The sequence below is a fragment of the Dipodomys ordii genome, unplaced genomic scaffold (genome assembly GCF_000151885.1).
Source record: "Dipodomys ordii isolate 6190 unplaced genomic scaffold, Dord_2.0 Scaffold12, whole genome shotgun sequence".
NCBI classification, from domain to species: Eukaryota; Metazoa; Chordata; class Mammalia; order Rodentia; family Heteromyidae; genus Dipodomys; species Dipodomys ordii.
In genome coordinates, this window is record NW_012267228.1 from 3,491,554 (window position 1) to 3,503,039 (window position 11,486).

At 49.9% G+C, this 11,486-nt stretch overlaps 2 protein-coding genes across 2 annotated transcripts in view; one reads left to right on the top strand and one right to left on the bottom strand.

The window, feature by feature from the left end:
* Window positions 1–5,945, top strand: part of LOC105981225 (transcriptional adapter 3) — a 22,907-nt gene extending 16,962 nt beyond the window's left edge. Inside the window, exons 2-6 of the mRNA XM_013010320.1 lie at window positions 1,467–1,608; window positions 1,700–1,803; window positions 3,208–3,317; window positions 4,063–4,248; window positions 5,444–5,945. Of these exons, the coding sequence (XP_012865774.1) occupies window positions 1,467–1,608; window positions 1,700–1,803; window positions 3,208–3,317; window positions 4,063–4,248; window positions 5,444–5,636 (735 nt within the window). The 3' untranslated portion in view covers window positions 5,637–5,945. The remainder of the gene's footprint in view (window positions 1–1,466; window positions 1,609–1,699; window positions 1,804–3,207; window positions 3,318–4,062; window positions 4,249–5,443) is intronic.
* The window catches only part of Arpc4 (actin related protein 2/3 complex, subunit 4, 20kDa), a 37,371-nt gene that overhangs the window by 25,640 nt on the left and 245 nt on the right, over window positions 1–11,486 (bottom strand). The window lies entirely within an intron of this gene.

An 11,486-nucleotide genomic window follows, 5' to 3' on the forward strand; every position in this document is an offset into this window, starting at 1 on the left:
CCACAGCACCACTTCTGGCTTTTTTCTTTTTGCTTATGTGGTGCTGAGGAATCGAACCCAGGACCTCAGGCATGCAAGGCAAGCGCTCTACCACTAAGCCATCTACCCATCCCCTTTATTTCTTTATTATACAACACACACATCATGAATTGTAAGTCTACACTGATGGAAACACATTGTATAGACATGTAATAGATATAATAACAAAAGATAGAGGAGAAATAGAAATATATAGTTGACCTTAAACCCATATATGATATATAAAACACACACACACACAGAGCTTGAAGGTATGGCTTAGGTAGTAGAATGCCTGCCTAGCAAGTGCAGGGACCTGAGTTCAGGAAGTCAATTTTCTTTTCTTTCTTTTTTCTGCTATTCCTGGGGCTTGAACTCTGGGTCTGGGCACTGTCCCTGAGCCTCTTTGAGCTCAAGGCTAGCGCTCTACCGCTTGAACCACAGCACTACTTTTGGCTTTTTCTGATTACTTTATTGGAGATAAGAGTCTCACAGACTTTTCTGCCAGGGCTGGCTTTGAACCTGGATCCTCAGATCTCAGCCTCTTGATTAGCTAGGATTACAAGTGTGAGCCCATGGCGCCTGCTAATTTTCTTTGTTTTTGTTGTTGTTGAGGCCTGAACTCTGGACCTGGGTGTGGACTGTCCCTCAGCTCTTCAGCTCTTCAGCTCAAGGCTAGCATTCTACCACTTGAGCCACAGTGCCACTTCTGGCCTTTTCTGTTTATGTGGTGCTGTCCCTCAGCTCTTCAGCTCAAGGAAAGCACTCTACCACTGAGCCACTTTCCCAGCCCCCTAATTTTCATTTTTTAAGAGATGGGCACTCATGGTTTTGCTCAGGCTATCCTTAAAGCCCAAAGACCAAGTGACTTTTCTGCCTCAACCTCAGTGACTAGAACTACAGGTGGATACCACTGCACCCAGCTTAATTGTATATGGTTGTGTGTGTGTGTGTATACATGCACACCGCGTGCCCGTACATGCACCCACATGGGGGTTTGAGCTTGGAACGTAGTTCTTTCACTTGGCATTTTATCACTTGAACCACACCTCCAGTCTAGCATTTTACTAGTCAATTAAGGGTAGACTCTTACTGATTTGGCTTTGAACTGTAGTCTTCCAGGTCTCAGTCTCCTGAGTAACTAGAATTATAGGCATGGGCCACCAGTGCTTGTTTCTTCCTTTTTGTGATGAGAATCCAACACAGGGCCTGGGATGCTAGGCAAGTGCTTCCTCATTGAGCCACAGCGCTGGGCTTGTGCACATGTGCGCGCACATGCACACGCACACACATACACACGCATGCGCACAGACACACACACAAACACACACACACGGAGAGACTGAGTGAAAAGCATATTGGCAATGCCAAGTACATGGACAGCCTCCTCTCCAGGCAGCATCTGGCCATTGTTAACCACTCAGGGCCAACTGATCTTTCTCCTACAGATCCCACCCCTAGGAAAACATTATTCCCAGCGCTGGGCACAGGAGGACCTGTTGGAGGAGCAGAAGGATGGGGCCCGGGCAGCAGCTGTGGCTGACAAGAAGAAAGGTCTCATGGGGCCTCTGACGGAACTGGACACTAAAGGTAGGCCCCTCGCCTTCCTGTCCACTCCACGCCAGGATTTGATTTTCCACAACTTCAGCCCACCCGTCGCCCTCTTCCCTGCCTGCTTCAGATGTGGACGCCCTGCTGAAGAAGTCGGAGGCCCAGCACGAGCAGCCAGAAGATGGGTGCCCCTTTGGCGCCCTGACGCAGCGCCTCCTGCAGGCCCTGGTGGAGGTGAGCACCGCCTGTTCACAACAAGACACCCATGCCCTTTCTGGTTTCACGATTGAGCCTGTAGTAATCACACCATGGTGATCACACCGTGATACATTACTGTATCTTAGAAGCCACCTCCCACTCCTCTCCTCTCACCTCGCTCCGCGGTACTTTAGCTGAGCGTCTGTCCATGGCAACATGGCGGTTGAGTGTTTCCATCACTCCTCTGTGGCCTCTTCTTTTGGTATCCGTCCAAAAAGAAGGAATGTCTAAAATGATCTAAGCTTTTGAAAAGGCTTCCTAGAAGAGGTGGGATGGGAAATACAACAATCATTTTGACACTAAAGTAAATAAATTTAAAAAAAATTTAGATAGGGGGCTGGGAAAGTGAGGGGAAGGAGAAATAGACTGTCCAGGAAGAGTGCTAGGAGAGGATGGGGCCAGAAAGGAGAGAGGAAGGGACTGAATGGTGTCAGCAGTGATTATTTACAACTATGAAAAGGAAACAATGAAGCCTGTGGAAATTGTTTAGGGAGGGGAAAGGGGGCCAGAGTTATGGAGGGGTGAGGTACATTGTAATACCTTGTCAACAATGGAATCCTCCCTTGATTAACTAATGTAAACTTAAAAAAAAAATTAGTTGACTCTGGTGTTGGTACTCAGGAGGCTGAGATCTGAGGATTGCGGTTCAAAGCCCATGCAGCAGGAAAGCCTGTGAGACTCTTTTCTCCAACTAACCACCAAAAAGAAAAGCCAGACTTGGAGCTGTGGCTCAACTGGTGGAGGGTAGCTTGAGCAAAGCAGCTCAGAGACAGCGCTCAAGCATTCCATCCCTAAGACTGACCACAAAAATAAAAGTAAAAAGCTAATTGAAACTTCTGTTACATTTCACCTATGTATATTTTTCTTAACATTTTAAATTAATTTTTGTGTGCCCGTATTCAGCTTTGTTGGCTTTTTCTGCTCACAGCTGGCATTCTACTATTTGACTCATGTCTCCTGTGCCAATTTTGTTTTATTTCAATGTTTACTATCCTAAATCAGAAGTTACCCAAAACTTGAAATTAAAAATTTATTGTTTGGGGGCTGGGAAGGTGGCTCAGTGGTAGAGCGCTTGCCTTGCATGCAGGAGGCCCTGGGTTCGATTGCTCACCACCACATAAGCAAAAAGAAAAAAAAGCCGGAAGTGGCACTGTAGCTCAAGTGGTAGAGCGCTAGCCTTGAACTGAAGAGCTGAGGGACAGCGCCCAGGCCCAGAGTTCAGGCCCCACGACCGGACCCAAAAAAAAAAAAATTTATTGTTTGAAAACTAAGTGTAAAAACACAAGTAGTTTGTAAAGGAGAAAAGCAGTTCACATAGGTGACAGGAGCAGGGAATGGAAATGCTCCAGCTCTTCCTTTGCCCCATTGCTGGTCTTCTAGGAGAATATTATTTCCCCTATGGAGGACTCCCCCATTCCGGACATGTCTGGGAAGGAATCAGGGGCAGACGGGGCAAGCACCTCTCCTCGCAATCAGAACAAACCCTTCAGGTGAGTGACGTCATGTCTGCACTTCACAGCCCAGCCCCACCTCAGCATGTGCATGAGGAGGCGTTCATTAACCAAGAGGCTGAGGACAGTCTTGGAAAGACCAAAAATATCGCATGTGAGTGCTGGCTTAGCACTTCGGCAGACAGGCTTAGTCCAGGCTTGTTCTCCACGGCTCCTGTTAATAGCCTGAATGTCCAGCTTGTAGGGGCCTTGGTTTGCTGAATTGTCCTAACTCCATATGATGATCTAACTTGCAGTTGTTAATCATAGTAAGAATTACTTTTTTTTTTTTGGTCAGTCGTGGGGCTTGAACTCTGGGCCTGGGCGCTGTCCCTCAGCTCTTCAGCTCAAGGCTGGTACTATACCATTTAAGCCACTTCCTGCTTTTTGTTTATGTGGTGCTGAGGAATCAAACCAGGGCCTCATGCATGTGAGGCAAGCACTCTACCACTGAGCCATCTTCCCAGCCCAAGAATTACATTTAACGTGAGAAGATGTGTACCTAGTAAAGGACCAAACAGGGAAAAGGTTCATTGTAACACAATACAGATAGGATAATCCTATTTTTACTTAAAATATGTTTAAATCTGTAAACGTAGGGGAATAAACTTGGGCTAAGAAAAGAGTACAATGAATATGTAGCAGCGTGTGGAGCACAGTTATACATGGGTAGAGAGGGGTTCTCCAAGTGAGGAGCTGGGACCCCTGTGGTGTCCCTCCAGCTGAGGGCCATGCCTGCCCACAGCGTGCCACACACCAAGTCCCTGGAGAGTCGCATCAAGGAGGAGCTGATCGCCCAGGGCCTTTTGGAGTCTGAGGACCGTCCCGCAGAGGACTCAGAAGATGAAGTCCTTGCCGAGCTGCGCAAACGGCAAGCTGAGCTGAAGGCACTCAGTGCCCACAACCGCACCAAGAAGCATGACCTGCTGAGGTGAGCTCACGGGAGGCACTGGCCAGTGTGGCCCGGCCACTGAGTCACCCGTGGGGACTTGGGACAGACCTGTCACACCTGGCTGGGCCTCTGCACCCCAGGAGAGCCTGAGCCAGTGCCAGTGCCAGGCACCAGCACCTATGATTGATCAACTGGAGTTTTGTTTATGTCAGTTATAGGGCTTGAACTCTGGGCCTACGCGCTGTCCCTGAGCTCTTCAGCTCAAGGCAAGTGTTCTACCACTTGAGCCACAGCACCACTTCTGGCTTTCTGATAGTTCATTGGAGATGAGTCTCACGGACTTTCCTGCTCAGGCTGGCTTTGAACCTCGATTCTCAGATCTCAGCCTCCTGAGAAGCTAGGATGACAGACGTGAGCCATCCACACTTGACTCTATGGGACTCTTATCGCCAATTAACCACAGAAAATACCAGAACTGCTGCTGTGGCCTAAGTGATTGATAGATTGCTAGCCTTGAGCAAAAGGAGTTCAGGGACAGCGCCCGAGTCCAGATTTCAAGCCCCAGGACCAGAAAAGAAAAAAAGAAGTAAAAAGAAAAAGTGTCTCAGGGACTTTCCTGCCCAGGCTGGCTTTGAACCATGATCCTCAGATCTCAGCCTCATGAGTAGGTAGGATTACAGGTGTAAGCCACTGGCACCTGGCATTACATTGGTTATTTTCAAGACAGACTCCTTCATGCCTGGACCATCCTGGACAGTGGTCTTGCTGTTTCTTTCCATTTGTCACTGGGATGACATCCGCGTGTGCCGCACCCAGTCTTTGTGCTGCGCTCATGGCTTGTGGTGACAGCTGCATAATGTGGTGCCCACTCATTGACTGAGGTGGAGTCCTGATTTGTTTCGTCAGTTGTGGAGCCTGAACTCTGGGCCTGGGCGCTGTCCCTCAGCTCTTCACCTCAAGGCTAGCGCTCGACCACTTGAGCCACAGCACCACTTCTGGCTTTTTTCTTTTTGCTTATGTGGTGCTAAGGAATCAAACCCAGGGCCTCATGAGTGCAAGGCAAGCGCTCTACCACTGAGCCACCTTCCCAGCCCCTGGCTCCATACTTTGATGGTAACACACGCAATGGTCCAAGGGAATGCCAGTCTGGCCTGGTGGGTGGGCTCAGTCTGGCAGAGGGAGGGACCGCACTGGGACAGATGACCGCAGGGCATTTGGTGGCTGGTTCTCACAGGTTGGCGAAGGAGGAGGTGAGCCGGCAGGAGCTGCGACAGCGGGTCCGCATGGCGGACAATGAAGTGATGGACGCCTTTCGTAAGATCATGGCTGCCCGGCAGAAGAAGCGGACTCCTACTAAGAAGGAAAAGGACCAGGCCTGGAAGACCCTGAAGGAGCGGGAGAGCATTCTGAAGCTGCTGGATGGGTAATCCTCAGCTGCCTGGCTGCCTTCCCCCCACTTCCTGCTTTGGGGGCCAACAGTCTTGGACCGCACTGCCCATCAAATGGTGACGGTCTCCAGAGGGCTGAGCCCTCCACTGCGGCCTTTCGGTCTAGCTCTGTATAGCCAGGACACACGAGGCCCTGTGCGGCCAGCCTGGCCGGCCTGCCTGGCCCCCGAGCTGGGCGGGAGGAGCTCGTTCCTGGGTCTTCCTCTTCCTCTGCCCTCCTCCACTCCCCACCTGTTCCCCTCAAACACTTCTCCCTTGTGGTTTTGTAAAGTGCAAACTCAAGAATAAAGTGACTGCTGTGGTTTTTCACAAAACACCCCGTCGTCGTCGTCGTCGTCGTCGTCGTCGTCGTCGAGCGTCTGTTACTTTGCGTGAGTTACTTTGTGTGAGTGTCATTGTGGGTTGGGGTAGGAGGGCGCGCGTGGTGGCTGTGCCCTGTGGTAACTCACCCTTGGCATTCTGCTGTGCACCTCCTGGAGCTAGCCACGGCTGGGCTGCGGGGGACCGCGGCTGCGGAGCGTGCCGGAGCCGGCGGAGGTGGGGCTCCCGCAGAGGTGGGGCTCCCGCAGCAGTGCTGCCTTCGGGATCGGCCAGTTGGGCATCCTCAGCCCACATCTTTCTTGTCTTTTTTCTTCGTGGGGTGTGCGCGTGCGCCTTGAGGCGTTCCCCCACTCCAGCCTCCCCCTCAGCTAGCTTTTGTTTTTGAGACAGGCTCTTCCTATGTAGTCTAGGCTGGCCTCTCACTGTCGATCCTCCTTCAGCCTCCCAAGAGCTGCTGGGTTTACTCCCAGGTAGAAGGACCTCCACAGCTTCCCGTTAGGCCTTGGGTAGCAGGCAGGAAGGGTCAAGGTCAAATGGAGGGAGCACAGGAGTCAGCTGGCTCTTTCGCAGTATCCTTGACGCAGTCGCTGTGGCTCGGGAGGACAAGCGGGTTCCATCAGCGTCTGCTGCCTCACCAAACCCAGGCGGTACAGAGAGGGTAGAGCCCACCAAGCGCTGAGCAGGGAGAGCTTCTCACAGTCAGTCTGAGGTGAGGACAGATGGAGATGCTTTCTGTGCCTCGCCTTCTTCCTAGGTGAGTCCTGGGGAAAAGCAGTCGTTCACATTTTATGGGGAAGTTAGGGGAGGAGAGGCTGCCTACAACCTCATACACGGAACCATAAAGAGTGACAATGCCTCTCTATGGGATAAACACCCATCGCATGTGTCTCTTGTGAGACTGTCACTGTTAAACTATGCTGGACAGACGTTCCAGGGAATGGCCATGTGACAAACTGGGCCACTCAGAGGCCTTCCTTAAACTAAGCTCAGAGCTTAGCTGAGGCACAGTGCCCAGGCCCGGAGTTCAAGCTCCATGACCAAAAAAAAAAGATTGCTCTTAGGAGGACAGTTTTACTTCCTTTGCAATGGCAAGCCATCAAACTGCTTTCCTCTCACGTGGGAGGATGTGCTAGCTCAGCAAAAGCAAAGCCAGGAGGTGGAGAGGGAAACAATCCTAATGATGAAGCCTAGATCCAGCCCTGCCTGAAGCCACAAGATCTCCCAGTAGACTTCTTAGCCCACAGAAGAGTTTAGCTTAGGCTAGTTTGCTTCGGAATGCTGTCATTTATAAATAAAAAAGACCTGACTAATACAAATGTATTTTGGCTGGGGATCAGTATTCATGCCTGTAATAATCCTGGTTACTCAGGAGGCTAAGATCTGAGGATTATGGCTTGAAGCTAACCTGGGTGGAAAGTCCATGAGATTCTTATCACCAATCAAATACCAAAAAAAAAAAAAGCAAACTGAGCTAGGTATCAGTGGCTGACGCCTGTAATCCTAGCTACTCGGGAGGCTGAGATCTGAGGATCATGGTTCAAAGCCAGCCTGGGCAGGAAAGTCCATGAGACTCTCCAAGCAACTATCAAAAAAAAAAAAAAGCTGACAGTAAAGCTGTGGCTCAAGCAAAAAAGCTCAGGGACAAAGCCCAGGCTTTTGACTGGCATGAAAAAAAAAAAAAAAAAAACCAGTGTATTTTGGCAAGAGAGTAGGGTCCTCTCCTGAGGGGCAGCCTGGGGCCCTGCCTCCTACCAGCAGGGACCAGGGATGTGCTGCTGCTGCTGCTACAACTCCTCAGTGATTGGCCGTCCCCAGGGTGCTCCCGCCTTCTCACAGAGAAGGCACCAATGAATGAGACACCAGCTGTAGTTACGACAGTGCAGTTCAGTGTGCAGTAAACGTTAGCCAGGTACCATGTACTGTTGTAAACTTGTTAAACTACCTAATCTTCTGTGACCCCTAGGGTAGGGACTAACAAGACTCTACTCACAGACAAAAACAACCAAGGCTTAGGCAGTTACTTGTGTTAAGGAAGGATTCAAACTCAGGTCTTTTGACTTGGAAGTGGAGCCTTTTGCTTATATAACTCACTGGGCCCTGGTCCCTACACTTGGGCAGTGTCCAACTGATGCCGCCACACCAAGCAGCCCTAGCTTTAAGACCCCTTTCTCTTAATTAACCACACATGACCATATTCATGAGGCCAGATTATCTGTATGGTAGGCATCAAGAACAGAGATAGTTTTGTGGAGGGAGTGGGACGGGAGCTAGGTAGAAGTGTGAGGAGGAGAAGGTGGATATTCAAATGAAAGGACCAGTGGTAGAAGACAGACTGGCTCTGGTTCGTAAGGGAAGAGACTGAACTTTCCAGAATGAGTTGTGAGCTGCAGTCATTCTCTGCTGCAGCATAAGGAACAGTGCCGAGTGGAGCTAAAGGTCTTGTTTGATGCTCCCTACCTGTCTGCAAGGCAAGGAGCGGGCTGGACACCAGGCTGGGCTGCAGAGCCGCTGGAAGCCCAGATACCAAGTGTCATTGCAGCCTTGGGGCAGGCACAGTTACTGCCCGCACCAAGTGGCATCCCTGATGGAGATCTTCTGACTGTATCTGTGTGTGCTTGCGTGGAAGGAGGCCTTGTCTATGGAGTCGGGAAGAAGCGGGGCTCCCCACATACAAACAATTAGTTCCCTCAAAACTTTTTTTTTCTTTTTTTGGTTTCTGGATGCTGGTGGCTCACACCTGATATCCTTGCTCCTCAGGAGGCTGAGATCTGAGGATCACAGTTTAAAGCCAGCCTGGGCAGGAAAAGTCTGTGAGACTCTTATCTCCAATTATTACCAGAAAACCAGAAGTGGTGCTGTGGCTCAAAGTGGTAGAGTGCTTACCTTGAGAAAAAGAAAAGAAGCCGGGCACTGGTGGCTCACGCCTGTAATCCTAGCTACTCAGGAGGCTGAGACCTGAGGATTGCAGTTCAAAGCCAGCCCGGGCAGGCTTCTCCAATAAACCACTAGAAAACCAGAAGTGGCACTGTGGCTCAAGCGGTAGAGCACTCGCCTTGAGTTGAAGAGCTGAGGGACAGTGCCCAGGCCCAGGGTTCAAGCCCCAGGACGGACAAAAAAAAAAAAAAAGCGCAGGGGTCTGTGCACAAACCCTGAGTTCAAGCCCCATGACTGATGATAATTTTTTTGTTTTTTCTGCTGGCCTTGAACCACAGTCCTCAGATCTCAGCCTCTTGAGTGGCTAGGATTACTTATGTGAGCCTCCAGCACTCAGCTAAAACTCTAATTTTAACCTAAAGCTACTGTGACCCTTTCTCGGGAGTTTGGGGGAAGAGCTTCCTGTGTGTGACCTGGAAGGCAGGCACAAGCATATATGTCACCGCTTCTTCTGTCCCACACACCTTCAGCTGCGCCAGTGCAGGGCCGATGGCCTGACCCTCAACAGATCCCCATGCACTCAGAAATGCTCATGGGGGGGGAGGGGAAGAGCACCAGTGGCTCATGCCTGTAATCCTAGCTACTCACTCAGGAGGCTGAAAAAGAAAGAAAGAGAGAGAGAGAGAAAGCAAGCAAGCAAGCAAGCAAGAAAGAAAGAAAGAAAGAAAGGCTCTTGGTTCCGCTGACTGGTGCTGAGAGGGACGCAGTGTTTGCAACTTTATGAGAACATGGTCAGGAGCAATGGCCTTTTCTGGCCTGGGGCCCAGGACTCACTGGAGAGGACTAAGGGGACTAGGCCCAGATGCTCGGAGCTGCAAGCTCGCTTCCCCCCATAGCCCACTCCACTACCTGCTGACCTTTCCTCCTTCACACTCCCTCCCTCTCTCCACTGCTTGCAAGAAGAGGGAGGCTCCAAAACAATCCAAACACAGGCAAAGAGTTACAATGGAAGAGTAAACACGGTCCCCAGGCCCTGGAGCCCAGAGGCACTTGATCTGTCCAGAGCAGAGAAAGCCTCTAGGAGGAAGATTCCAGGCGGATGACATTCCAGACAAAAGGAACAGCAGTCCACGGAGGTGTGAACAGCTGGCCTGCTTAGCGAGAGGTGAGAACTTCCGTGTGACTGAGCCCCAGCTGTGCCTGGGAGGGGAAGGAGAGAGGAAGCTGGGATTAGGCAGGGAGAGACACTGAAAAGCAGGGACTTTACCTGCAGGACCGCGGTTCTCCGCGTGCAGAGCACATCTGTATGACCTGGGAGCTTGATAAAAATGAGAACTTTCAGGCCTGGAATGTGCAGAATCAGAAACTGGCTCAGCTATTGGACATGTGCAAGGCAGGTGTACGGGTGCAGGCCTGGAACCCAGCTCTGCAGGAGGCTGAGGTGGAAAGAAGCATGGCTTGAACCCTGTCGTTTGGAGCCAGCCTTGGAAAACTTAGTAAGATCACATACCAATAAATAAATAAATAAGAGGGGAAAACTGGGTGAGGAGGGAAGGTGACATTGTTTAAAAAAAAAAAAAAAAGCTGGGTGCCACTGGCTCCCAACTGTCATTCTAGTTACTCTGGAGGCTGAGATCTGAGGATTGTGGTTCCAAGCCTCTTATCTCCAATTAACCACCAGAAAAACAGAAGTGGCTCAAAGGGGTAAAGCATTGGCCTTGAGCAAAATTGCTCAGAGACAGTGCCCAGGCTCTGAGTTTAAACCCCACGATCAACCACCAAACACAAAAAGATTATATCCTTGAAACTACCAAGAAATTCCTGGATCCAAAGGCCTGGAAATTTGGCCGGGGGGGGGGGGGGGGGGGGGGAGTCTGGGGGCAGGTGATCGGGCTGCAGTTGGATGTTAATTAAACCCTTAGATGCAGATTGCTATATTGTTTTCTGAAAGATCTCTGTGTGTGTGTGTTACTAGAAATTGTGCCCAGGGCTTTGTGCTTTCTGTGTAAGTGCTCTACTCCTTAAGCTACAAGCCTGGTACTTTACCACTTGAGCCAGTGTCTGAGTTAGCTTTGAACCACAGCCCTCAAATCTTAGTCTCTTCTTTATGTGCGTAGAATTTTGCTAACTTTGTTTATCTTGGCCTCAAACTCCTGATTTTCCTGCCTTCATCTTTTCAGTAGCTAGGAATACAGGTGTTAACTGCTACACTCAACTTCCAAAAGATCTTTAGTAAGTACCCTCCACCAGATTTAGGAGTACTCAATCGTGCTATTGGTGTTACCAGCTTTTTTAAGCTTCAAATTTCAAAGTCTGTCAACGACCTCTTCTTTTGATTTGTACTTTTTTATTACAAGTGAAATAGAAAATGTCCTAGGTTTACTGCCTTTCATCCATGTCCTTTGATTATTTATTGGGTTTTTAGCTTATTATAAATTTTATGTGCTGTTTACATAATAAAAGTATTAACCCATTGTCTTGTTTTGTTTTTTTTTGGGTCCGGTCATGGGCCTGAACTCTGGGCCTGGGCGCTGTCCCACAGCTCTTCAGCTCAAGGCTAGCGCTCTACCACTTGAGCCACAGTACCACTTCTGGCTTTTTTCTTTTTGCTTATGTGGTGCTGAGGAATCGAAC